The 25,852-nt window shown below is 64.2% G+C and overlaps 2 protein-coding genes across 2 annotated transcripts in view; one reads left to right on the forward strand and one right to left on the reverse strand.

Moving 5' to 3' along the window:
• The window catches only part of RADIL (Rap associating with DIL domain), a 126,701-nt gene extending 121,931 nt beyond the window's left edge, over positions 1 to 4,770 (forward strand). Inside the window, 7 exon segments of the mRNA XM_053894244.1 lie at positions 778 to 928; positions 1,861 to 2,049; positions 2,093 to 2,478; positions 2,480 to 2,558; positions 3,577 to 3,716; positions 4,066 to 4,205; positions 4,474 to 4,770. Coding sequence (XP_053750219.1) covers positions 778 to 928; positions 1,861 to 2,049; positions 2,093 to 2,478; positions 2,480 to 2,558; positions 3,577 to 3,716; positions 4,066 to 4,205; positions 4,474 to 4,579 — 1,191 coding nt within the window. The 3' untranslated portion in view covers positions 4,580 to 4,770.
• Positions 4,771 to 7,939: 3,169 nt separating this feature from the next.
• Positions 7,940 to 19,291, reverse strand: AP5Z1 (adaptor related protein complex 5 subunit zeta 1). Its single transcript, XM_053894127.1, is given in 26 exon segments — positions 7,940 to 8,486; positions 8,698 to 8,894; positions 8,987 to 9,102; positions 9,105 to 9,127; positions 9,576 to 9,652; positions 9,654 to 9,674; positions 9,956 to 10,066; positions 10,672 to 10,813; positions 11,092 to 11,204; positions 11,206 to 11,235; positions 11,860 to 11,963; positions 11,966 to 12,033; positions 12,510 to 12,677; positions 12,745 to 12,793; positions 13,078 to 13,108; positions 13,110 to 13,222; positions 13,566 to 13,602; positions 13,604 to 13,735; positions 14,143 to 14,196; positions 14,198 to 14,256; positions 14,452 to 14,461; positions 14,463 to 14,597; positions 15,724 to 15,789; positions 15,791 to 15,911; positions 16,121 to 16,258; positions 19,179 to 19,291. Coding segments are annotated over 26 exon segments (2,427 nt in total). The 5' UTR covers positions 19,220 to 19,291; the 3' UTR covers positions 7,940 to 8,215.
• Between the last annotated feature and the right edge of the window lie 6,561 nt (positions 19,292 to 25,852).

Below are 25,852 nucleotides of genomic sequence, written 5' to 3' on the forward strand. Positions count from 1 at the left end.
GACTGGACGTGTCCCGAAGACTAGCCCTCAGCGTGGTGTCCGACTTTCAAGAGCAACGCCAGAAAGCTGGGATACCCGCCGTGGAGGGCGACATGCGTGGGCCGGCCCGCCGACTGCGGGGTCAGCAGTGGTCCTCGGGAAACGTTGGTCAGGAAGCTGCCGGAGCGTCTGTGTCACAGAAATGGTAATTGGCTCAGAGAATTGGAGAGAAGTTTCCAGAAAAACAAGGGAGGAGGGGCATCCCTGGCCAATGGAGAGCAGGGTCGTGGGTAACCTTGCCCGTTCCTCTTTTGTGGCGCACGAGTCCACCCTTCTCCTCCCCTCCTCCCTTTTGGGCTGCTCGTCCCCCTCCAGGAGGCCTCCCTGTCCTGGAAGGCTTTGACTTCATGCGCGTCTTCAGCTCTAGGGGTCGGATCTCTTCATACTGTGAGCCAGGAATCCCCAAATCCCCCGGGCTCTTTTCCTGGCGTCTCAGCCCCACGCGGTGCCGCGGGGGGAGGCACGTTCAGGGGACCCAGCCCTCGGGAGGCACGTTCAGGGGACCCAGCCCTCGGGGTGATGCTTGCTGGCCGCTCCCCAGAACGGCCGTCCCACCTGGCGCTCCCCCGGCCGCCCAAACCCCCGGCCCTTCGGGGGCCACGGCCCGGGATGTGCCAGTTGGGAGCTCGGACCCTGTACCCTGGCCCCCAGAGCACCCAGGAAGAAGATCCTCCCTGGGGGCGGTGGGGGGTGTGCCGCGTGGGGGCCTCTGACCACACGCTCCTTCTTGTCACCCAGATGAGCTGGGCCAGCCTGAGGGCTGCGTTCCCCGCCCTGAGCCCAGCGCAGCTGCACCGGCTGCTGACACAGTACCAGCTGGCCTCTGCCATGGGCCCCATGAGCGCCTGGGAGCCCGATGCCCGGGACAGGCCCGAGGCCTTCAAGTCAGGTGAGCCCGATCAGAGGCGGGAACAAGGGGCCGTGGGGGCCGGGGTGGGAGCAGGGGAGAGCCTCCTGGGGGGACTTCTAGAAGAGCTTACAGAGCCTGTCTCCTCCACTCTGGTGCCCTGGAGGCTATCACAGATGGAGGTCAGGGAGCCCCAGCCCAGTTCCGACTTTGGGGTCAGGCCCAAGGTCCTACCCCACATGGGGACCGATGGCAGGGCCTCGCTTGGTGCACGCAGCCCACCAGGAGGAGAACGGGGTCTCGGCGTCGAGTGCCAAGATGGTGTGCGGGCCCCGCACCCATGTCTGTTCACACGCAGCGTACGTGTACGTGCGCGTAATGTTTCTCACGAACAGATGCACGTCTCGTCGTTAGCACGATGCACGTAACAACAGTTAACAGAAGATAGAAGATACAGCTAGAAACAGGGCCTCGGGCTCAGTTCTCCCGTGCCCCGTCGCCCAGGGCATGGCCGGTGGGAGGGACTGCTTGGAGCAGGACTCTGGGCCCCCCTCGCGCCCCTCCTCACTGCCGGGGCCAGTCCCCGGGTGGGCTCTCTGCTCAGAGCTGGTGCAGGTGTTGGCCTTCCCGCCGTCTGAGCGTGCCCGTGTTCTGGGACTCGGGGTCCTGGGGACCGTGCGGGATGCAGTCAGCACGGGCCTTGGGGAGCACCAGGAGGACAGGGTGGGGGGTACAGAGGCGGGGGGAGTTGGGGGCGGGGCAGTGGGGGTGAGGCAGCTCGGGCCTCTTCCTGGGTGCTCCCTGGGACGCAGAAGGGCCCAGAGTGGGGTTTGGGCGGGTTGCCTTTGCCTGGGTCCCACGCTCCCGTGTCCCCCGTACCTGCAGTGTCAGGGGGGGTGGCTGGTGGGCCCGGGGAGGGGCCGGGCGTTTCTTCTTGGCCAGCGCGGTCACGCCGTCCTCACCGCCGTCGGCAGAGGACGTCCTGGAGTCCTACGAGAACCCCCCGCCCATCGTTTTGCCGAGCGAGGGCTTCCAGGTGGATCTGGAAGCGGACTGCCCGGACGCCGGCGTCTACCAGCAGCTTCTGTACCTGCGCCACTTCCTGTGGAGCCTGCGAAGCAAACCCAGCCCTGGCGCCGGGGACTTCCCAGCCAGGGTGCCTTGAGGTACCCGGGCTGCTCTGGCTTTGATAACGGGGCTGGTGAGGGCAGCCAGCACGGGGCCTGGCTGCTGCCTCTGGGGCGCCTGGGGGTCGCCAGAGGCGGGGGCGGCCCCTGGGGTCTCCCGCCGTGGCGGGCCGCTGGGCACCTGAGGCCTTTGTCCCTATCCCCCCACCCCCAGGGCCCGCAGCACACCCCCCGAAGGGCCCCCGGGGGGCCACAGCTGCCCCGCTGGTTTCCAGGGGAGCTCGCGAAGCCGGCCAGGTGCGCCCTCCTCCTCCTCCTGCGGGGGCTCCCCGCGCACAGGGCCCTCCAGGAAGGCAGAGCCGCGGGGGCCCCCAGGCTGGCGTCCTGCACGTGGACTCCTCGTGCCTGCTCACGCCTCCCGGCACCCCGCTCGGCCTCGAGCCCGCTGTCCCCGACTGGCCGGAGGACCGGCGGCACCTGTGGGAAAGCGCTCCCGGAAGGGAGGCGGAGCGGGCAGAGTGGCCCTGGAGGTGCAGCTGGGGAAGGTAAGACCTGTCCCCAGGCTCCCAACAGCCCCCAGTACCCCCCCCGGGCACCTGGGCGGGGGCCCCTTTGGGTCACTGCAACCGTGCGGGCCCCAGGGGCACGTTTGGCCTGGGCTTCCGGTACCTGCCCACGAACGCCCGAAGCCCGTGCTGGGCAGGCTCCAGGGGCCCCGTGAGGCGGGCGCAGGGTGGTTCAGGCCCCCGTCGAAGGGCACAGGGTGCACGCACAGCCGCCTGTGGGACCAAGTCCCTCCCCCCAGGGTGGAGGAAGGGACGGCTCAGGTGGTGTGTACCAGGGAGGAGGCTGGGGGGAGGGCCGGGGTGGGGGGGCAAGGAGGCGGGGTGTGCGTGTAAGTGGGGCCGGGTGGGCCATGAAGTGCAGGGCAGAGCAGCCCCGGCAGACTCTGGGTGTGCCCAAGGGGCAGGGGTCACCTGGGCAGATCCGGGCCCGAGTCAGGGCACCTGCTTGCTGGTGCAGAGACGGCAGCCACACGCTCTGCCTGAAGGCCTGATCTGACCCGGTGGGGAGAGAAGGCACAGGACCCTGGGCGGGGGGACCGCAGAGCTGAAGAGTCCCAGCTCCCGGCAGGGACGGGGTCAGACATGGGGGCGGGGGAGGGGGGCGAACGGAGGCGGAGTCACCGCTTAACGGTAGAGGGAGGGGAAGGGGGTCCTGGGGGGCCCTGGAGCAGAACCCACCGTTTACCCTCTGGAACCAGCCAGGCTCTGGGAGGGAGCTGCCGTCCCCGGGCGGTCACGAGGGGGCAGGGCGCACACCCTTTCCAGGCACGTGGGGGGTGTTGGCCGACAGGAGGGGCCGGGATCCATCACCCCCGGGGGTCGGAGGGGACTTGTCCCCCTTGTGCCCAGATGGGCATCTTGTCGGAGCCGCGGGAGCGTTTCCCTTTGGAGGAACGGCAGAGCCCGCTGGGTGGGGACAGGGCGGGACACTACAGTGGCGATGGTGGCACGAGCTGCCCTCTCCTTCCACCCGTGGCCTCTCTTCTCCCCTGCCCAGGAGACGGCGTGGCTCCGGCGGACGAGCCCCCGCCCGCCCTCTCCAGCCGCAGCTCCAGCGCCGAGGACTTCTGCTATGTGTTCGTGGTAGAGCTGGAGCGGGGTCCCTCCGGCCTGGGGATGGGCCTGATCGACGGGATGGTGAGGCGGTCCCCCTGGGCCTCCTCCTGCTCAGGACCGCCCCACGCAGGCCCACGGCTCGAGCGGTTCACTGGGAGACCACGGGCGGGGCAGGGCCAGGGCCGGCCGCAGGCTCGGGACCGGGCTCGGTGGGGGCAGCTCGGTGGCGCTTGAGAGAAGGGCCCGTGCGGCAGCCGCTTCCCCGGCTGGCCATGTCCCCTCTGTCCCCAGACTCAGGGTACCGGTCCCGGGCCTGGGGGGGTGGGTGGTGTCCGGTGTTGCCCGTGCGGACACGCCGGAGGCCACGAGAGCGACCCCCCCCCCCCCCCCCCGGGGCTCGCCCAGCCCTGAGCTGCTACTTGGCCCGCAGCACACCGCCGCTGGGCGCCCCCGGGCTCTACATCCAGACGCTGCTCCGGGCAGCCCCGCGGCAGCGGACGGCCGGCTGGCCCTGGGCGACCGCATCCTCGAGGTGAACGGCAGCAGCCTGATGGGCGTCGGCTACCTGAGGTACGCCGGCCCTCGGGCCCGGACCGGACCGCACCGCCCAGCCGTTAGGGGAGCCCGGGCCCCTTACCCCCGTCCCCCACCTTAGACGAGAGCGAGCGCGGGCTCGGGCCCCAGCCCACTCTTCGACCTCTGACAACACGCCCCAGCGGGGCCCCTCGGGGTCGCGGGGGGGGGTCCCCAACCCAGGTGCCCCGGGAGCCCCACGCACCCTGAGGCTGGACCCGTGGCAGATCGGCCACACCAAGCGTCTCCCGGGGCTGGCTTTCAGGGCCGTGGACCTGATCCGACACGGAGGAAAGAAGATGCGCTTTCTGGTCGCCAAATCGGACGTGGAGACGGCCAAGAAGATCCGCTTCCGCACCCCGCCTCCCTAGGGAGGGCTGGAGGGACCGCTGTGGCGGCCGTGCCGTGTGGTTGCGTCCCCTGCCGTGGATAATGTACATCTTAGTGTATATTTTATTTATATGACAGACGATACGAAGTTGTGACGTTTGTTACAGAGCTTTTATGTTTGCAAATTTTAACGGAAAAGTATAGATTCAATAAACTATCTTTCGTACTCTGAGAGGCTGGTGCTGCGTGCAGCCGGGCGGGGGGGGGGGGGGGTGCCGTGCTGGGGTCCCCAGGGCCTCCCCCCTCCCCGCCAGCTTGGGAGAGACCCTGGAGGACACGGGATCACGGTTTTAAGGGAGGTCCGTCTGCCCCCCACCCTGCCCAGAAACGAGCAGAGGGGAGGGAGCAGAGGGGAGGGGGCAGTGGGCACGCCGGTGCAGGGCCCTCCTGGTAATCACAGGCTCGGCACCGTCCAGGAAATGGTCTAGAACCTCCCGGAGAAGGTTACAGTGAGGGCCTTTACCCACCCTGAGTACCCGGGTCTCCTCCCCGCGACTCACGACCCCTCCCAGTTTCTCCTCGGATTGTGGAAGCTGAGGCTCGACCCTAGTACCAAGCTCTTAATCTGCCGCGGGGCTGGCATCCACCTGGTCACCGTCCCTTCCGGACAGGAAACTCACCTCCTTGGCTACCAGGCGGCCCGAGCGCGTGCGGGGGGCGAGGCCGGGTTCGCGTCGTGGTGATAGCGGCTCCGACACGTCCACGCTGGGAGTCTTTAGCAGGGTCCTGCGGCCAGTGTAGCCATGGCTCCCGTGTCGTCCTCACAAGTCAAGGCTGGGCTCTGGGCCCGGGTCCTCATCTTTGACAGGAACAGACACCTGGGGGGAGAAGGGGTTTCCGGCTGGTCAGTGGCAGACCGCCCCTCACATGGAAAGGGGTCTCCTGGAGGGTGCACGGCCACCCGAGTGGTGTCCTAGGTCTGGCGCGGCTCCCTGCTGCCCTCTGGCGAGCGCAGAAGACAGGCGCGCTTGCGTCTGCCCCGGGCCCTTTCAACGTGAGGCTCCGAGATTCCGCCTGGTTGGAAGCACCACCCTCTGCTGAGTGCCCCAGACGCCGGGTAAGATGTACTGGCACGAGTTTCATCTTGGCACCCGGGTGGCTCCATCGTTTTTCGTGTCCAACTCGGTTTCGGCTTAGGTGGTGATCCCAGGGTCAGGGGATCGGGCCCCGCGTTGGACTCTGTGCTACACGTGGAGCCTGCCTAAAATTCTGCCTTTCTACCCCGCTTGCGTGCTCGCTCTCTAGACAAAAAACATTTGAAACGTATGATCGAAACCTAAGAGAGAAATTCTGAGAGCCCCGAATTGCAACAAGGGCACCAGTTCGGAGAGGGCCAGCGGCAGCCTACGGCCGGCCGGATTACAGGTCTCGGTTCTCACTGCTCTGTGCAGAGGAGGGTGACGGAGCGTGGAGCCACGTGGCCGGGGGCCCACACACCTCAAGGCCCCCAGGGGCTGGTGCCCGGGGAGAGGCGACGAAAGCAGAGCCCACGGGCAGGCCGAGCTCCCCGGGCCCCTTACACACAATAGCTCACGAACTGCTCCCAGCCACACCGCGGTGGGACGATCAACACGTTTTCCAGACGAGGAAACGGGTGCAGGAAGACCGATTGTCTCTAGCCGTTACCTCAATAACGCTCTGGGGGAACAAATGACGGAGCTCCATGTCTCCAAACAACGGCACCGACTCTCGGCTCAGCCGGAGGTGCTTCCCACTCCAGGTGGGGTCCAGGTCTGCCCCACGCTTCTCCCGCCCTTAGACCAACAGACCAGCCAGGAACGTTCTCCTTGCAGAGCACAAGCGCAAGAGGGCCGAGCCCAGCTCCCAAGCACGTTTCAAGCCCCCATCACTCCTGCCCACAGTCTGTCCGCCAAAGCGGGTGGGACCGCCAAGCCCGCAATCAACGAGCCACCCGCAGCCCACCCCCCACTCCCATCAGGCCACAGCAAGGGTGCGGGTATGGACCCCAAACCCAGGGCAAAGAGAAATCGAGGCCACCGAGTCGGCGTGCCCCTCCAGAGCCAGCCGGGATCGGTACTCGGGTAGTTTGTCTCCGGACCCTTAGGCACCGCAACAGTTCACCCGGCCGAGAACACGCGAAAGCAGTGTCTGGGTTGCCTGAGCTCTGTGTGCAGCAGGGAACCCATCTCCAAGTCTGCGCTCACCAACTAGTTAGTACGCAGGTTTGGGACCCACACTGTGTGCGGACGAGCTGCGCGCTGACGATGGCACCGCAGGCACCTTGCAAAAATAATACTTTTCTCTAAAACATATATTCTCGACCCTGGCCTTCCGGCCTGGAGCTCGAGGCCCACGTGGGGTTGGCGCGGGACGGGGAAAGGTCCGCGGACCCCGGCCTGGAGCTCGCGGCTCACGCGGGGTCGGTGAGGGGTGAGGGGTGCGGGGAGCAGCAAAGCCGGGTCTGCCCCATCCCGGGAGGACCAGGGTGTCCCTTGGCGCGCCCCGCCCCGATACCCAGCGCTCTGCTCCGAGGGCGCGTCACCTGTCGCCTGCCGGAAGTCATCCTGAGGCCGACTGTCGGAGCAGAAGCGGGCACCCCTTGCCCGGCCAGTCCCGAGTCCGGGACCCCCCCGGCGTCCACACCACCTCCGCGGCCGCCGTTTCTACAGGTGCCCGAGCGGCCCACCGGCAGGGTCCGGGCCTGGGGGCGTGGTGAAGGCGGAGCCGGAGCCGGGGCCGGGCCTGGGGGCGTGGCCGGAGTCGGGGGCGGGGCTGGCCCGGAGACTCGCGCAGCAGCAGCACCACCTGGTGGCCCGGGGGCCCCCTCGCACCGGGTGGAGCTGGGGAGCAGCCTAGGGAGCTGGCGTGCGAGGCGGGAAGCTGGCCTCAGTGGCGCGGGGGCAGGAGGCGCCGAGGCTGGGGTCAGTTTCTCGCCCCACCACACCCAGCGTGTCTCCCCCGCCTTGCTCTAAGGCTCCGAGCGGCAGGCGGGCGGCAGGGTCCCCGGGAACCACGGCCGGAGCCCCCTCTTAACGGCAGGAGGCTGTAGGCCTGAAGTCACAGCACCTGCAGCCCACCTGGCAGGGGCCCCAGGGCCCATCTAGCAGGAGGCGGGCGAGAAAGGACGCGGAGCTGAGGCCCTTCCGGGGGCAGCTGCACTCCTGGGTCACCCTGCTTCCTCCCTGCCGGTATTCGGGCGGTTCTTTCTGGGACCTCCGGGACGCTGTGGGGACGGAGCAGGCAGGAACGGCCTCCGGTGTCTGGTGCAGCTGCACGAGGGTCCCCCAGGGCCAGGTCTCGCAGACCAGCAGTGCACCCCCACTTCTGGCCCTGCCCCCCTGGGTGGAGAAAGCGCACAGCCCCTGCCTTGTGCACACAGATACTTGCGGGAAGAGGTTTATTTTTGCTGTACCTTTTCTTGCCCGAAACCAGGAACAGCCCGAAACAGACCAAGCAGATGCCATCCAGCCCCAAATCATACCTGTGTTACCACACAGCCCACCAGGGTTGGAGAGAGACACAAAGAGCCACCGACTGAGGACGTGACGGTCCTGGCAAGCACTGAGGGACCCAGACCCACCCGGGCCTCCTCACGTCCCCTCTGATCACGGAAGCCGAGGCCCGGCCCTCACGCCGGGCTCTTCGTCACCGTCCTTTCACCCCGGCAGGAGGCCGGTCTCCTTCTCCACCAGGCGGCTGACGGTGCGCAGGGCCAGGGGCAGGGCCGTGTTGGCGTCGCGGTGGTAGCGGGGCTCGGACACCTCCGTGCTGGGCGTGAGCACGAACTGGGCCACGCTGGGCATCTTCAGCAGGGTCAGCAGCTCAGCGGCCCGCGTGCGCACGGCTCCCGCGTCCTCCTCGCAGCTCGTGGAGCTCGGGGCTGGGCTCTGGGCCGGGGTCCTCATCTTCGACAGGAACAGAGAGACCCTGAGGGATGAAGGGACCCGGGTCCGCTGCAGACGTGCCCCGCACGTGGAACGGGGCCCCCAGCTCGTGGGGCTCGAGCTGGAGAAGCGAGGCGGCGACGCCAGCAGCCTTCCCCCCGCGGAGCGGACATCGGGGACCGGGCAGGCATCCGGGGGCCCATTCCCTTCCCCACGGGAAGCCTGCGGGTTTCCCTGTCCGGCCGCGACCATACCTGGGGATCAGGTCTTGGCTCCGGGAGGCCAGCTTGGTCAGCGTGGTCATGAGCACGGTGATGACCTGCGGGGGACACCTGGGGAGGGCAGCCGACGGGCGGGACTGGGTGACCTCGAACAGCACGGCCTCCAGGGCCTCGAAGAACCTGTTGATCTGCTCCACGGTGCACCGCCGGTCCCACGACACGGACAGGTACTCCGCCGATGGCCCACACCTGGGTAGGGACAGACCTCAGCCCCCTGCGGGCCGCCCGCCTCGGGAGCGGGGGTGCTGGCAGGGAGGCCGGCCTTACCACGGGAGGCGAGCATGGCCCCTCGGCCCTGGATCCCGCTCACGCTCCCCACGAACTCCAGCAGCTCCTTCGCCAGCTCCACCACCAGCGACGGGTGCAGGCGCGCACAGGGGCCAGGAACCGCGAGCTCAGCACCCTGCCCGGGGAGGACCCAGGGTGGCCGTGGCCTGCCCCAGGCCCCAGGCCGCGGCCCCCTCACCCAGAACCACAGCCAGCGGACAAAACGGAAGGGCTCTGAGCACCAGGTCGGGGTGCAGATAGTTCTGGCCCCTAAAGGAACCCGCAGCCCCTCCACCCCCGGGGAGGAGGCCGGGGCTGGCGAGCGGCCTGGGCACAGGCCCGTGTGCATCGGGCCCTCCGAATGGAGAACGGGCAGCCCAGAGGGCTCCATGGAGAGGGACCTGGGCCAGCACGGGGATCACAGACCTGGGGCGAGGGGCGGACACAGGGACGGAGCGCTGGCCTGGTAGCTGGGCCTGGGGGTGACGCTAGGTGGCAGCTGGAAGGAGGTCAGCCACAGGGGGGAGCGGGGACCGGACATAGGACCTGAGAGGGGACACTGAAGCCGCGGGGTGCGGGCCCACCTGTGCACATGGGCCTCATACTGCGGCACCTGAAAGAGGGAGTCGCTTCTCTCCAGGAGCAGCAGCGCCAGCTGTTTGGGTCAGGGCCCCGTCGGCAAACTGGGGGGCAGGAGGGAGAGACCGACTCAGTCCCGGTCCCGGTGACGTCACCTCACGCCACGCTCTGCTCCGATCCCAGCCGTGTGCGCCAGTCCCGGGCAGGGTCCAGGGCCCCCGTTCTGGGGAGGAGGACGGGCCCCACCGCGGCTCCCACCCTTCCCCCGTGACTCTGGCCGAGGCAGGCTCTGCACGAGTCCGTTGCCGAGGATGCCATCCCTGGGCACGTGTGCAGCCCGTCCTCCCTCGGGCTGCCCCGGGGGCCGCGGGTGTGTGAGGCTCACCCGGGTCACCGCTGAGAAGAAGGCCTCAAGCAAGGTGGGCACGGCCTGGGCGCACTGGACCACACGGGCGCAGCTGGCCAGGGGCTGCAGCAGCCGGTGGAGGGGCCCCCAACCTGGAGGACACAGCGTGGCCCAGTGAGTCTCCGCCACACGCGCCCCAGAGCCCACACACGTGCCCTCAACACATGAACGGTGGGCCGGGGCCTGAGGGAAGAGACGGCGGTCAGAGCGCCACGGCCCGGGCCACGTTCTGTGACACCGGCCTCCTCGGAGCAGGGCACGTGTCACCACGAGCGTCGTCTACCGCAGCTCTGCCCCCGTCATCAGGATGGAACACAGGGAGGGCTGGAGTGGGACCAAGCTGCGAGGGATCTGCAGTCAGGATGCCCTGTTCTGGTCCCCAGGCTCCTCCTCCCGGGGCGTGCTACGCCTCAGTTTCTCCTTCTGTGCAACGGAATCTCCACAGCACGTACCTCGCAGGGTCACGAAGACTGACCCAGGGAGCCGGCGGGGAGCCGAGCACGAGGCCCACGTCCAGGGAGCACCCATGACGTGGCCACTGCAGGGTGGCGGGGCAGCGGGGGTCGGCCGCGCCTGCCTCTTCGCGTCGGCACGAGGCCCAGGGGCAGAAGCAGGGTCCCACCCATCCCTGGAGCAGGCTCTGGCCACACACAGCAGGTCCCAAGGCCTCGGTGCCGCACCCCAGGGGCTTCCCACCTCTCCGTGGTCCCGCTGGCCGTGGCACGCAACAGGTGCTGGAGAAGACCCTGGAACTGGGGGTCCCGGGAGGCCTCCAGGCAGCTGGGGATCTTGAGGGAGGGGTCCCACAGTGGCCTCTCGGATGTGGCTGGCGACAACCTGTGAACAAGCAGGTGCCTGAGGCCGGGCTTAGCTCGTGCAAAGACAGAGCAGACGTCCCCGGGATATCACGGCACCCGAGCCAGCGGGCCTCAGGGTGACGGGAGCAGGCCCGGGGCGCGGTGTCTGCAGGGCGAGGCTCCACCTGCGAGAAACGGGCTGGGGGCTCCAGGGCCCCGGGATGGCGCCGACGGGAGGCAAAGAGCCAGAGGGAGGCGCTGTCATCGGGCAGAGCAGCAGGGGCAGGGAGGGGCCGAGGCACGCCCCCGGGGGCTCACCTGAGCTGAAGGTCCAAGGCCGCAGTCAGACAGGGCAGGTCCAGCAGCGCATGAAGCACCTCCACGGCTGTGTCCGCGTCCACCAGCGACGGCAGCAGAGCCACAAACTCGGCCTGTGAGCGGCGGGCTGTTCCAGGCCAGGAGCTGCAGGGACAAGCGAGGCAGCTCGATGGGAAAGGGAGGGCCCGTGTGGGGTGCACAGCCCAGCAGCGGGGCCGTCGTCTGGGAGCCCACGGGCCGCCGCAGAGGGAGGACGCCTGGGTCCCGGGTTGCCCATCGGCAGGGGGGAGGGTCCCTCCTGTGATCCTGGAGCCTGAGACACTCCGGCCTGTTTGCCCTCTGTCCCTGCTCCGATTCTGCATTCGCTTTCTCCGGACAATCAACGTCATCTCTTTCCACCTGCCGTGGATTTTTTTCCCCCTCTAATGAAAGGACAGTGTCTGTAGCTGAATTTGCAAAGGCCACGCAGTGACCATGACCAGTCACAAAAGACATCGGAAGTCAACAGCACCAAAGGGCTGGGCACAGCAGGCAAGGCTCCTGGGTGAAGGGCTGACCGGATGTGACCATCTGGACAAACCCGTGAGAATAAACCGCTGTCAGGCCCCCTGTTCCTCTGAAGGGGGTCAGCACAGGGCTCTCCCCACCGGCGTAGGTGCTGTTTCCGTGTGACGCACGGACCCCCAGGCCGCCCACGGTTCACCTTCCGCCCTGTACCCCACCCCCGGCCCCCAGCCCCCGGCTCTGGCCGAGGACGACGACACGTGCCTTGAAGAGGTTGGGGAAGCTCCGTTTGAGAATGTCCAGGTTCCTGCCAAACAGGGGAAGGTTGTCTCTGCAGAAGCACGTGAGCTCGAAGGCCAGCATGGGCTGTGGAAGAACTCGGAGGGGGTCCTGGTGAGCAGGTGCTGGAGGATGGCTTCCGAGTCCACCGCGGCCCGCCTCCCCTGAAAGGCGCCAGCAAGGTCAGGGCCGGGGCCCCGGCAGGTGCGTCCCCACCTCTGCCGCTGGCTGGGGTCCCTCGGGGTCACGGGCCAAGCCTCCGAGGCCACACGTGTCTCCGGGACACCAGGGGCTCTGGGGTGTGCACCCCGCACGAGAAAAAACCGGCCTGAACTACGTTCAGCTCTTCCCGAGAGTTTCTGGTTACAGACCGATCCCTCTGAGGGACGTGATGCGGAACGTTCTTTGGAAGGTACTGGGTTCCACGGCCCCTTCCACGAAACTCCGGTGAACCCTCACGGCCAGGAGTTCCGAGGTCAGCGTGAAGTCGCTACCTTTTCATTCGCTACATCGACCCGCCGAAAAACGACACTAACCTGCTGCTCACAGTCCCTCAGAGCGCGAGAAGAGACAGGCTGTCCCCGGGCCGGGGAACCGGAAGGTTCTCCTTGAGCCCCCAGGCTCAAGGCGGAGGCTCACCGTGGTTCAGGAAGAACTGCGCGATGGGCAGCAGCGTCCGCACCCGCGCCGGGTCCCGCAGAGGCGCGCGTGCAGGGCCCTTCAGGCAGGACAGGGTGCGGTACAGGAAGGAGGGGTCCTGCCTGCAGAGCACGTCCAGCACCAGCACGGCCTCCACCAGGCACCTGCGGGGGATGCAGGGACACGGGGTGGGCTCGGGTGGAGCCGGGGAGGCCGGCGTGCCCTGCCCACCCCGCACTTACAGCTTTCTGCAGGTCTGAGTCCCCCTTCCTCAGGGCTCCTGCAGAAGGAAGACGGTCCCCTGGGTCTCTGTCAGCGTCACAACAGTGAACGAGGGGCGCACTGTTCTGGAAGCTCGAGGAGAGGGCGGGGAGCCATCCGGGAGCAGAGAGCGGCCCCCCGGGGTGGACGAGACATTGGGACAGATGCCCGGGAGGGCCGGGGACAGCTTCTGTCCCTTGCCCGGCTCCCCGGGGTCTACGTCTGGAACACAAAGCCCCCCAGGCAAGAGAGGCTGCCCCACGGGGCCCCACGAGCAGCCTGGGACGCGGCCCCGGGACTCACGCCGGGTGCTCTGCTCCGCCAGGCGCTGGCAGGTACTCGAAGGCTTTCTCCCGCAGCCGCTCCCGCGGGGGGGCAGCAGGCGGCCGGCGGTGGAGTCCGGCCGACAGCACGGACAGCGTCGAGCCCTCCAGCTCCGACCTGTCGTCTGGAGAAGACAACGAGGCACTCGAAGGGCGCCCAGGCCAGCCTGTCCGGGGGCGTGAAAGTCACCGGGGGCCGGTCTCACCCTCAGCACACGCCCCCGTGGAGCGGAGGTGTCCCCGCCCGCGAGTCCAGCCGGTCTACACCGCCGGTCAAGACCGCAGAGGGGAAGGGGCTCGGGGGAGCTCTCCGGACACCCTGATGACGTCCGCCCTCCGAGATCACTCCGGATCCCGCCCCAGACCGGGCAGGGCCTCTCGGTGCCGCTGAGGCTCGTCCGGGGCTGCCGGCGTCGCCTGGAGCCTCCCCCGGGCCCCCCTTCCCGTGGCTCCCCCACCACGTCCCACCTGCGTCCGGGGCGCTGGGGCCCTCGGGGTCGCTGTGGCAGCAGCCAGGCCCGCAGCATGGAGAAGGCCTGCACGTTCAGCCACTGGTCCTCTGTGAAGTGCTGGCCCGTGGACAGCACCGTGAAGAAATCCGTGGCCACCGCCCCATCCACCTCGGTGACAGGGCCGGGCTGCGGGAGGCAAGGAAGGATGGGCAGCGCTGTGGGGACCCGGGCTGGGGAGGGCGGAGACCACGCGGGAGCGGAGGGAGCCCCGCCTTCACACCGGGTGTGGCCGTCCACACTCAAGAAGCGGGGGGGCGGCCCCGGGAGATGCATAAACGCTAGCGCCCGAGTGGACGCGGCCCCGGCAAGTAAGTGATGCTCACCAGCGCGTTTGGCACACGACGTCCCGGGCTGGGGGGCCGTGACCCTGCGAGACCCAAAACTCCCTCACCCAAGTGGAGACACAGAGGGATCATTTCTGAACCAAGGTGGGTGGAAAGACGGGAGGAGCTGAAGGGGACCCTGCGGGCAAGGCCGGCCAACGTGGCCCGGGGCCGCCCAGGGACAGGAAGGGTGGGAGTCCCCAGGCTCACCTGCCGGGCTCTGGGTGTGGAGAAGAAGCCTCCGGAAGTGTGTGCCACCCCTTGGCTGGACGCTGGCGTAGCGGAGCCAGTCCACCAGCCGCTTGCTGAGCTGGTTGGTCTGGTCTATGGGTCGGGGGAGTGGGGGGAGCGGGGATAACAGGTGGGAAATACGTAAATCCACAGATGCGGGCTGCAAGGGCACTCGTAGGTCTTTCTAGAAAACAAGCAGCTGCTCCCGACAGGGTGCTGTGCCCCAGGCCGCCCCGGACCGCCTCCCTCTGCGCCGCCCGCATGGGCCTCTCAGGGAGGGACGAATACCTTCGTGGAGGGGTGTGCGGGGCGAGGTGGGTGATCTTGGACACGACTGGAAGCAGGTGCCTGGGACTGGGCCCCTCGGGCTGCCGGCTCTCGAGGATCCTGAAGACACGCTGGCCCACGCTCCTGACCTCCCCCTTCAGGTCACCCTTCAAACAGAACACAGGTGGACCGGAAAGCAGTGACTTATGTCGGCATGAGAGCGACAAGTCATTTTGGTCTGACAACTTCTGGAAAAGGACCGTCCGGTTCTGAAGGCTGCTGGCTCTGCTAGCATCGTTCTTTCAGTGAGGTCACCTTTTACCCGTGTCCAGGACTGGGGCCTGGATTGGCCTTCATAGAGCCCTGCTGCTTCCCCAGAGACGAGAGGAGACAGGAGGAGATGGGGGTAGATAGGAGTGGGGGCAGGGAGGCAAGAGAAGGCGGTAGGTGGGGGGGTGGGGAGGCAGCTGGTGGGGAGAAGGCAGGGTGGCGGAGGGGGGGAGGTAGGAGGGGGAGGCAGGAGGAGGCGATGGGGAGAGGCAGGGGGAGGCGTTAGGTGGGGGGGGGAGACAGGAGGGGGAGGCAAGAGGGAGGCGGTAGGTGGGGGGTTGGGAGGCAGCGGTGGGGGGAAGCAGGAGGTGGCAAAGGGGGGAGGTAGGAGGGGGAGGCAGGAGGAGGCGATGGGGAGAGGCAGGGGGAGGCGTTAGGTGGGTGGGTGGGGAGACAGGGAGGGGGAGGCAAGAGGAGGTGGCAGGTGGGGGGGCTGGGGATGCAGCGGTGGGGGGAAGCAGGAGTGGTGGCGAAGGGGGGGAGGTAGGAGGGGGAGGGCAGGAGGAGGTGATGGGGGAGAGGCAGGGGGAGGCGTTAAGTGGGTGGGTGGGGAGACAGGAGGGGGAGGCAAGAGGAGGCTGTAGGTGGGGGGTTGGGGAGGCAGCGGTGGGGGGAAGCAGGAGAGGTGGGCGGGGGGGGTAGGCAGGAGGGGGCGGGGGGGGGAAAGGCAGGGGGAGGCAGGGGGGGAGAGGCAGGGGGAGGCGGTAGGTGGGTGGGGAGGCAGGAGGAGTGGGGGGAGGCGGGGGGGGTGGGGGAGAGGTAGGTGTTTCTGTCGCTTCTACAAGCACACAGGTGTCTGAGGACTGGTACACGAGCGACAGCCGGAAACATGGCCGAATGGAGGGGGAGGCCAAGCCGAGCCCGCCTGTGCCGCAGGTCGGTGCCCGCACAGGGGGCCGTGCGCTGGCACCCCAGGGTGACCTAGGGCAGGGAGGCCCACTTAAGCAGGGACGGCCATGTTACCTGGGCCAAGAGCACAGAGGCCACCAGACTCAGCTGCCGGGCACTCTGGACGTGGTCACTGGACAAGGCTCAGGTCGTCGCGGGGCGACATCTCTCTCAGGATGGAAGCGCACAGGAGCTGGAGCTGCTCGGGGCACTTGGGCGAGCACAGGGTGGTCTGCAGCAGGTGCACGCAGGTGTCCTCCAGCCTGGCGGGGGGGGGGGGGGGTGGGCGGCAAGGCCGTCGGTGAGCAGGGGCCGTGTCCCAACAGGAGCCCCCCTGGGGCCACCGCCCCGGACTGTCCAGCAGGCAGAGAGAACGTTCTGGATCCAAGGGCTGACGGGGTATCCGCCTGCGGCCTCTCGTGTTGGGTGCCTGGCCCGGGGCCCGCAGCACCCCAGAGACCATCACACTCACTTCCTCTTGTATTTTGTGGCTGACACGATGAGGAAGAGCCTCTGCAGGGCGTCCACGGCGTCGGGCCCCAGCTCATCCTTCTGCAGCAGGTTAACGACCCGGGAACAGAACTTCTTCAGCTCCTCGTCCCGGATGTCCCTGAGCAGAGAGCGAGGCCAGCCACCTGATGTGCTGCCCTGAGCCATGGACAGAGCAGCTCTCGCACGGGAGGAAATGCCCATCGAGCAGGGTAGGCCGGGTGGTGGGGCGAGAGAGCGATTCCACCATCCCGTGGCACCTCTGCCTCTCGTGGGGACCCACCTGATTACCCGGCCTGGTTCCTCCCTCCCTCCCTGGGGCCCAGCCATCACCGGGTCCCCTCCCCCCTCCCCTGGCGGGCAGGGCCGTGGGGAGACCACCACTCCCGACAGCAAGCCCCGATAGAGACCCACACGCATTCGGATTTGGTTGTCCCAGGAGCGGAAGAACTAAAACCGAGTGGTTTTAGGAGTCCGTATTAAGGGAGGTTGAGTTTGAAGTAAGTTGCTTTTCAAAAGATCCGCTCAACGAGCCTTGAGCTTCTGGGACAAGAGCAGAATCTCATGTATTAAAGGACAAGGTGTAGTGACATGTAAGGTATGCCTACCACATACAGCTTCTTATTCTCAGTGTTTAATCTGCCTGGTTAAAAATAGTATCTGTTGAGCGTTGACAACTGGTAAGACATTGAACAAAGTCTCAAAATGGAAAGCCAGTTTTAAGTTCTGTTTCAGTCCAGAAGCTAAGAGAAGATAACATGCCAAGGAGACACGGTCCTAGGGATCTCCGGGGGGGGCGGGGGGGGGGGGGGTCTCGGAGAAGGGCCCCCATCTTTCCCCGAGCCACGACTAAAGGCCACCAAATCCCCGCTGGACCCATGAGATGCTCGAACTCAGGAGAGTCTGGAAATTTGAACCACTACAGATGGGGCATCTCCAGACTCGGGCTGATGAGAAGGTTAAGCAGACATCGGGAGCTGGGGTCCTGGGGTAGCATCTCGTCTTTCCTGTTCTTACTTGGAGGCTGGTGGATAAAATCTCAATGAATCTGCCACCACTTCAGGTCTCCCTCTCACCTCCCAGCCCATTTTCATTTTTGTTTCCCTTTTGACGTAGCCAGAGTCGGATTCGGTGGCTTACCACGTAACCGGCGCTTGTGGGGGGGGAGGACACAGAAAGACAAGAGGCCGGGCCAGGTCGTTTCTAACCGGGTTAATGGGACTGAAGCTACCAGGACCGTCTCAAAATAATATGGGAGGCTCCTCCTCCCAAATGAATCCTTTCCAGCATGTTCCCCATGTTGCAGGATGCTTTCTAAAACCCAGTCTGCTCCAACCCCCTCAGTGGCTCCCCAGGGCCATCAGAGCCAAGCTCCTACCGACCCTAACAATGAGTAGAGGGTCCCTGGCCTTCCTTAGTTGGTCTAAGAATCCCGCAGTTCTGTTCCCCTGCTCTTGCCCCCGCCCGCCCCCCCCCCCCCCCCCCAGCATGGACCTTCTGCCTGAAATACCCCTGACTTTATCCCTTGCTGGTTATCTCCTCATGCAGAGCCTCCAGTTGGCTGCAGCTTCTGGAACTGCCCCCTGACTTGCTGCACTCTGCACGCCCGTTCTCAGAGCCCCTGTCCTTCACTCAGTCTTCAGCTCACAAGCGATGCTCCTGGCCGCTTTTTTCCACCCTTGCTTTCCAGCTCTGAAGAATTCAGAAACAAAAACTCACTGCAAATCCTAACTCCCGGACATCGGCAACTTATTTTAAACTGCTCGCCCCAAAACACAGGCTTCATTAGAGCCAAACAGAGTGAAAACCAGTGACACCTGATAGGGACTAGCTTTCCTCAAACGCTGAGAGAGAGGAATTGCATCACACGTGTATTTCACTTTTGGATATCGAACCACATTCTACCTTCAAACCACCCACGCTCACCCGTCCAAGTCAGCGCGAGAGAAATATTTAGATGGTGAGGGCTAGTCATCCTGCCTTTCATTCCACGAAATTTATGACCAGGAGCAGAGGGGAGTTGGGAGAAGTAAACCCACTGAAGTTCTGAGTGGGTGTCTGCTCTTAGTGTCATCTCGCAAGAACGTGGGCGTGACCATGTTGCATCTTGAGAGAGAGGCTGGTATTTAAAGATACCTATTTTCACTTCCTACAACCCCTAAATTCAAGTGAACAAGAACCCTAACATTGGAACTTGAATATTGGAATTATCTGCCCAACAGTGATGGAGACACAGACGGGGCCACAAATCGATGAGGCACTTTCCCAGCAGGGTCATTTTGGCCACATATTTTTGCCCCGTTCACAGCCTTTAGAACCTAATATACATTCAAGATCTCACTTCACTAAATTACAGCGGCTCCAGCGATCCTAATCCTTCCCACCAATCGGTCCAGCGCCAGATCGAGTTTGGGGGTTTTTAAAAAAAGTTGACCACGGGCATTTTTTTGGATACAAGTAGCTTCAAGTCTTACACCATCTGATGACGGTGGCGTTTTAGCCCTGGCCCCCTTTCTGCTTTGTCTCATGACTGGTTAGTTGATGGGCAAAGGGCTACCGATGAGTTAGTGGCGATCCAGGGCCAGCTGCGGGCCAGAAGCAGGTGGGTAATTTCTCCACTTATCTAACCCCTCCTCAGGAAGGCGTCTTTCTAAATCGCAAAATCCTCCCTTGGCTCCCCCACCCCTCGGATGGTATCAAACTCCTGAGCCTGGCGCTGTGCTCGCTGCTGTGGCTCAGTCCCACCAGGCTCTCCAGCCTCTGGATGGCTCTGTGCTCCTGACCCCAAAGCATGTGGGAGCTTCTAGCTGTCCCACTTCCTGCTGGGCGTGGGGCGGGGGTGGCTCTCACCCACAAGCCTTCGCCAGTCCGCGGGGCCCCATCCCGGGCCCCCAACCCCAGACTTGGACGGCGTGGCCTCCCCGTCCCCCTGGTCGCTAGAGCGGGTCCAGGAGGGCTGCTTGGAGTCGCCACGCACGGGTCGCCTGAGACAACCCCCCCCCCCCCCCCCGCCAAGAGCCCCCAGGGAAAGGTCGGGGCACCTGGCCTGGTGGAGCAGACTCTCGGCCCCCGCCGTGAACATGTCGCCGCCGCCGCCAACACCGGCGACTCCGGGAGCCCCGCCCGCAGCCCGGCCCGCGGCCCGCCACTTCCGGGTCGCGTCACGTGTCGCGTCACGTGGGCGGGGCGGACAGGCCGCCGACCAATGGGCTTTGGTGGAGCAAGTCCGAGGGGGCGGGGCCGTCAGCGCTCGCGCCACGGGCCCAGGTGGGTTCCTGGTTGCCTTAGTGGGCTGCGGACCCCGGAACCTTGAGACCTGGGGCCCCGAGACCCCCGAACCTCGCCCCTTCCCCGCGACCCCGCCAACCCCCAGCACCCCGTGACTTCAGCACCTCAAGGCCCCAGGTCCTCCCCGATGGATTCCGGGTGCCCGGTGCCGTTAGGAGGCGGCCTGCCTCCGGCCGCAGCGCCATTGTCCCACTTGTAGGTGGTTACCTGACCACAGACTACACCGGCTTGTGCGGGTCCGCTGCTCACTAGGACCCGAAACGTGAAACTGCGGCGTGTGGCAGTTTGCAGGGAACAGCCGAACGAACGCCTCAGCAGTGTTTTCTTCTGAGGCTCCCCTCTGTGTGGCACCGGTCTAGGCTCTCGTGGTGCTTTAGAAAGTCTTACTCGATGCCCACCACAACCCCGGGCTGCGGGCAGCAGGCCTAGAGAGGAGTAGTTCTGGGGGAGGTGTGGCCACAGTATTCCCATCTGCAGACTGGGTGGAGGCTCAGGGCGATGCCCCGGGCGGTGACCATGGTGGGTGGGGAATGCTGGGCTGGGCAGGCAGGGTGCTGGCGGAAAGGGTTTCCAGAGGGACTGGAGCCCAACGTGATCCCAGAGGCCCTCGGGCCTAGGGGTGGGGAGGGGCAGGCCTACTCCTGGGGCTTGCTGCACCTGCGGGGGGACTGATGTCGGGCAGCAGGATAGAGAGTGGATGGGGTGGCCCAGGAGACAGGGAGGTCGCCCGAGTGAGGCAAAGGCCACCAGGATGGCAAGTAGGCAGTTTCAGCAACCGTTCACGGGGAGGATTTGTAGGACCTGGGGACGGATTTGGGGACAGGAGGGCGAACAGGGAAAAATCACGGCAACAGCAGGATTCTGGCTTTCCGGGAGGTGCCATTCCCTTGGGATTGGGGCAGAAGAGGAGGAGTTTGGGGAGTCATTCATTCAACGAGCGAGCAATGACTGAGTCCCTTCACTGTGCTAGTGTTTCAGGTTCTGGAGAACACAAGGGAACGGGGGGGGGGGGGGGCCGGGGAGCTTACAGTCAGCAGGTGGGCAATGATCGACTATGCAAATGCACAGCTGCCTAGCAGTGGTAAGTGCTATGGAGGGAAGAAAAAGCTGAGTGAAAGCAGGGCGCTGTGGGAAGTCGGGTGTCTGGGCAGGGTGGTGGGACGGGGGGGGGCCTCTGAGGGATGAGCAGTAAGGACACACCTGATGCCGGAGAGAGGGTGGAGGGAGGACCAGCCAGGCACTCACCTGCCAGAATCCCGGACGTGGCGGTCTGAGATGCCGCGCCGGCACCCAGGAGGTGCTGAGGGCGGCTGGTGCCGGGGACCTGGAGACGGGGCCGCAGAGTGACGAGGAAGGGAGCTGGCGAAGGGAGTCTGTCCTGGGAGGTCTTTACGGGAGGCCTGCCACATGCCCAGCACCGCAGGTCAATGATCTCCTCGAACCGGGGGACAGCTCGAGCGGTTTTATTACCACCATTTGAAGCATGGGTGGACTGAAGCTGAAACTGGGGAAGGCGCCCAAGGTCACACACCTGTCAGCGGAAAGGCGCTCGGAACCAGCGGGGGATCCCCGGGGCAGCCACACTGTGCGCTGCCTGCAGAGGAAGGGCCAGAGAAGTAGCGTCTGGGAGAAGGCGGGGCCGTGGAGGTCAAGTCCTGAGAGCCGCTGAGCCTGCGCGCGGGGCAGGCACGGACTCGGCCCAGCTGGCACGGGTCGGGGCCAGTCAGGCGAGAAGCACCTGGCTGTTCTGTTCGATCCCGTAGGCACGGGGAGTCGCAGCTGCTGCCGGGAGTGGGGAATGGGCAGCAGGTGGGGGGGGGGGTGGAGCCTGGAGGGGAGGAGGCACCTGCGGGCCGCTGTTCCGGGCCGGGCTGCAAAATCTAACTGCAATCCACTGCCCTGCCGTTGCTGGAGCGTTTGCTGCAGGAAGCGGCCAGGAGCAGGAAGCACCCTCCCGCCTTGCGGGAGCACCCGTGTTCCGTGTTGAAGGGAGAGGCTGGCGCCGCGGGGCCGGGTCTGCAGAGCCCCAGCCCTGGAATCACGAACGCACAGGAAGTTGGGTGTGAAAATACCAGCGGATAGCTCACTAATGACCCGTGGTTTTGGTGCGAGTTTACTGGCTCATTGGGCCACGGCATAGACATCGGGCCCAAAGGTTAATGGCATTGGGGAGCCTGGGCGGCTCGGGCAGTTAAATGTCTGACTTCGGCTGGGGTCATGATCTCGTGGTCCATGGTTCGAGTCCCCACGTCGGGCTCTGTGGTGACAGCTCGGAGCCTGGAGCCCGCTTCCGATTCTGTCTCCCTCTCTCTCTACCTCTCCCCTGCTCGCACTGTCTCTTGTCTCTCAAAACATGAATAAACGTGAAAAAAATTTAAAATTCGAAGGTTAACGGCATTTAGACCTACAAAACTGGAGACCTATAAAGGAGTTCAAGTACAATTTCATAGCTTAAGAAAATGTTTATTGAGGTAAAACATATGAGGAACACCAATTCTGAGTGAACTCAACGAGCTCTCTCATTTCTATTATCCAGTGGTACGGAAGTAAACGTTCAGCTAGCTCGTTGGGGGGCACAGGGGCTGGCTCGTAGCGTTTGATAATTTCCGTGGTGTAAATACTCCCCAAATGGCAGAATTCCAAGCTGCCAACGCGACGTCACCGGGCAGCCCAGGGAGCCAGTTACGGACGCCATGGGTGGGGGTGGCCCAGGAACACAGGGACAGGTAGCAGCGAGTGATGAGGCGAGTATTCACTACCTTTGTTTCCAATGTAGTTTAGAGAATTAAAATTTTTACTGATGGCTTTAGCAACTGGCTCACAAAATTCCCGGAGGTGTAGCAGGCGGCTCTCACGAGCGGACCCCACACACCAATGTGAGGCCGCACGGCCACCGCCCCGCTGGCTCGCGGTGCCTCGCTTTTGTCACTGTGCCTTAGTGCTGCCTGCTCACGCTTCCTACACGTGCCAGCCGACGGCGTTTAGCCTTCGCCGGGGCTCGGCCCGACGCCCCGAGAGGCGTCCGTGTGGCGGTCTCGAGCCGTGTTGTGTTCGGCGTGTGACTGCAGGGCGGGTCGCCGCTCGCCATTCTACTGTCGGCGAAGAATGACTCGGTTGGTTTCCGGATTCTGGCAGTTGTGCACGCAGCCGGGACAGGGGTGCGCCCGCTGGCTTTGGCACGCACCCCGCTTCACGAAGCGGCTTCGCCTGCACCGAGAGCTTGGCTGTGTGCCGGGGCCATTCCCTCCCTCTCCGCGCACACACACCCCAGGCACCTTCCCAAGGGTGATATTTGACTGCTTCTTACAACAACGTTTCCATTTGTGTAAACTGGCATCTTAAGGTCTTACTAGTGAGAAATGGTCGTCTTGATCAAAACTGAAACTTGGGGCGCCTGGGTGGATCAGTCGGTTAAGCGTCCGACTGTTGATTTTGATTCAGGTCACGATCTCACGGTTTGGGAGTTCGAGCCCCACATGGGGCTCTGCACGGACCGTGCAGTGCCTGCTTAGGATTTTCTCTCTCTCCCCCTCTCCCCTTCTCTTTCCCCAAATAAATCACTTTTAAAAAACTTAAAGAGGGGCGCCTGGGTGGCTCAGTCGGTTAAGCGTCCGACTTCGGCTCAGGTCACGATCTCACGGTCCGTGAGTTCGAGCCCCGCGTCGCGCTCTGTGCTGACGGCTCAGAGCCTGGAGCCTGTTTCCGATTCTGTGTCTCCCTCTCTCTCTGACCCTCCCCTGTTCATGCTCTGTCTCCCTCTGTCTCACAAATAAATAAACGTTAAAAAAAAAAAAAAAAAAAAAAACTTAAAGAAAAACAAACCGAGGCTTAAAAAGCTACACGTTTCAGAAGGACGCTAACTAGCCAGCGCAGCTCACAGAGCTTATTCTCACTCTTGCTCGTTATTCGGCTAAAATCCTGAAATGTCCCGACTCTGTTAAGGTTGAGCTCAGGCTTACAGTTAGCATCTTGCGGTGGCGGTGGGGTGAGGTGAAGGAAAGCAGGGTTCAAGCTTCAGTTACAACCGCAGGCAACCGCGAAACCTGAGAGAGGCCAGTTGTTTGGCTCGGCGAGGGGACGGGGTCACGTGCACAAATGCTGGAGAACCTTGACCAAAGATGCGTCTGTGACAAACGCACGTTTCTATGAAATCCCAAGTCAGGACTGGCACCCTTCTTACGACGGCTGAAATCGTAAACCCGGCCGGGCTCTGCAAAGGGGGGGCTCTCACCGCAGCTGACGTGCACGATGGCCTTTAATGCACAGAACACTGTGAGGCAGGGGCCCCATTTTGCAGATGAAGAAACAGGGCTTCTTGGAGGCGGAAGCCCCCCCCCGCTGAACTGTGAACCCAAGTCTGTCCAGGCTCCGCCCCTGGTGGGTGCGAGGGCCCACCCGCGAGGCGGCTACGGGCGTCGGTGGGCTTCCCCAGCTTCGCCGTCGGTGCCTGGGAGCCGGTAGAGGCTCCGCCGGTCCCTCTCCGTCCAGGGGCAGATGTGGCTTGTCCTCCCGTCCCTGGAGCTGCAAACACGCACACTCAGGGAACTCCCCGGGGCCCAGGCCAGGCCAGGAAATCACAGGCACCTGTCCGTTGGCTTCTTCCCGGGAAAGGGCTACCGGTCACAGTGGGAGAAAACACACCTGCCCCAGGAACGGCCCCCTGGGGCCAGGCGCCCCCCCCCTCCCCCCCCGCCCCGCGCCAGGGAGCAGACAGTGGCTGGGTGTCCACCCGTCTGTCCCTCAGCAGTCACTCACAAGGACCACACAGAGCCCCGGGTCACTTCTGTAATATATAATTTTATTTCTGGTTATAGAAACAAATGCTAAGAGGAGAAACAGAACTTCCCCATCCACATACAACCATTTAATAGATAAAAGGACAGTTAAAATAAATGGAAAACAAAAAGTAGAAATTTGCAACTTTGTTATAGCTTTAAAACATTAACGTCTGATACAATTAGAAATCACATTCAGATCTCAAACTTTAAAAAAAAAAAGTATGGCTCCTTATTAAAAAAATACTGTATCCCATTTGAAACGAAAACGCAGGCAGGCCCAGCGAGGTGGGCCTCTCGTCTTTCCGAGGACGGGAGCGGACGGGACCGCGGGCCGTCTGCCACCTGCCACCTGCCGGGGCATCTGGGTCCCTCCCGGGAGGGCTTCCCGCAGACGGACGCCCGCCGCGGGCCCAGGGAGCCGAGTCTCCACTGTGTGGGCAACCACCGCTTTTCAAGCGCTGATGATGAAACATACGGTGAAAAGATACTTCAGACAGCCACTGTACAAACACGCTCACGCGCGCACACACCCCCAACACCCGCCCCCCCCAAGTCACTTTACAGGGAAGGTAACAAGCCTCTGTACCGGTTTAATCCCTCATCATGCGGGCCGTGCTGCGGGCACGGGGTTTGCGGGGCTGATCCGGGCGAGAGTCTGGGTCCCACCTTTGTCTCATTCCTCCTTCACCCCGTCCTGAAATACAGACTGAGCCGCGTAAATTAAGTATCCGGGTATCCAGAAAGCCTTCCGGGCAGGGAGCTGGGAGGGAAGCAGGGAAGGGCCAAATTTAAAATGCTTGATTTTAAATCCCATATTTGTGGATTAAAAAAGGAGAGGAGGAGGAATCTGGGTCAGTTAACACAGAAAGTTAGACGTGATGAGCTTAAGAGGCAGCAGGCACAGGTTGACATCCTTCACGCCGGTTAACTTTGTGCGGGGAAAACCCACCCGAGTCAAGGCCCTCTTGCAGTGCGGCCAGCTGGCTCAGCACTCGGGGCGACAGGTCACTGGGCGCCTCGGGACTCTGGGAGACAGCTCAGAGGAACAGCCCTGCCACTGCAGCTAAGGAAAACATTGTGCAACGTGCCAGACGATGTAACAGCAACCCAGGGCACGTGGCCTGTCTACACGGCCACATCCCTCCCGGGCCTGGCCTCCCCAGCACTTTCTACTGTTTCTGACGCGGAGTAAACCACCAATAAATATTTAGATGGATCAAATGAGCAAACTATTCCAGAAGAGATTCCCAAAGAGAATAAGCCAGAATTCTTCCAATTATCATCTGAGTCCTAAAATATCTGGGTTGGAGCAAAGAGGAGAGAGCCACCTGGAGACTCGCCGGCCCGCCTGGGATGAGACCAGAACCTGTGGAGGGAGCGGCGGATGCAGCTCCGCCTCCCGCCGGCCCCCGGGGCCTGCTCCTCACGTTCCCCAGTGCACCCAGATGCCAGCAGGTGCCAGGAACGGGGACAGACATGCCCAGAAATGAAGTCACTGCTCCGTTCACTCTTGGCTGAATCCTCACGGCCAAAACCAGCGGTTAGGAGAACTGAAAGAGACGGGGTCCCCAAGCGTCACTAACGCAAAGAATTTCCTCCCAATCCTGTGTAGCAATGCAGTGCGGCCTCAGCCCCGGGCCGCGGGCAAA

The sequence above is a fragment of the Panthera pardus genome, unplaced genomic scaffold (genome assembly GCF_024362965.1).
Source record: "Panthera pardus isolate Hobbes unplaced genomic scaffold, ASM2436296v1 HiC_scaffold_4, whole genome shotgun sequence".
Taxonomy (NCBI): Eukaryota; Metazoa; Chordata; class Mammalia; order Carnivora; family Felidae; genus Panthera; species Panthera pardus.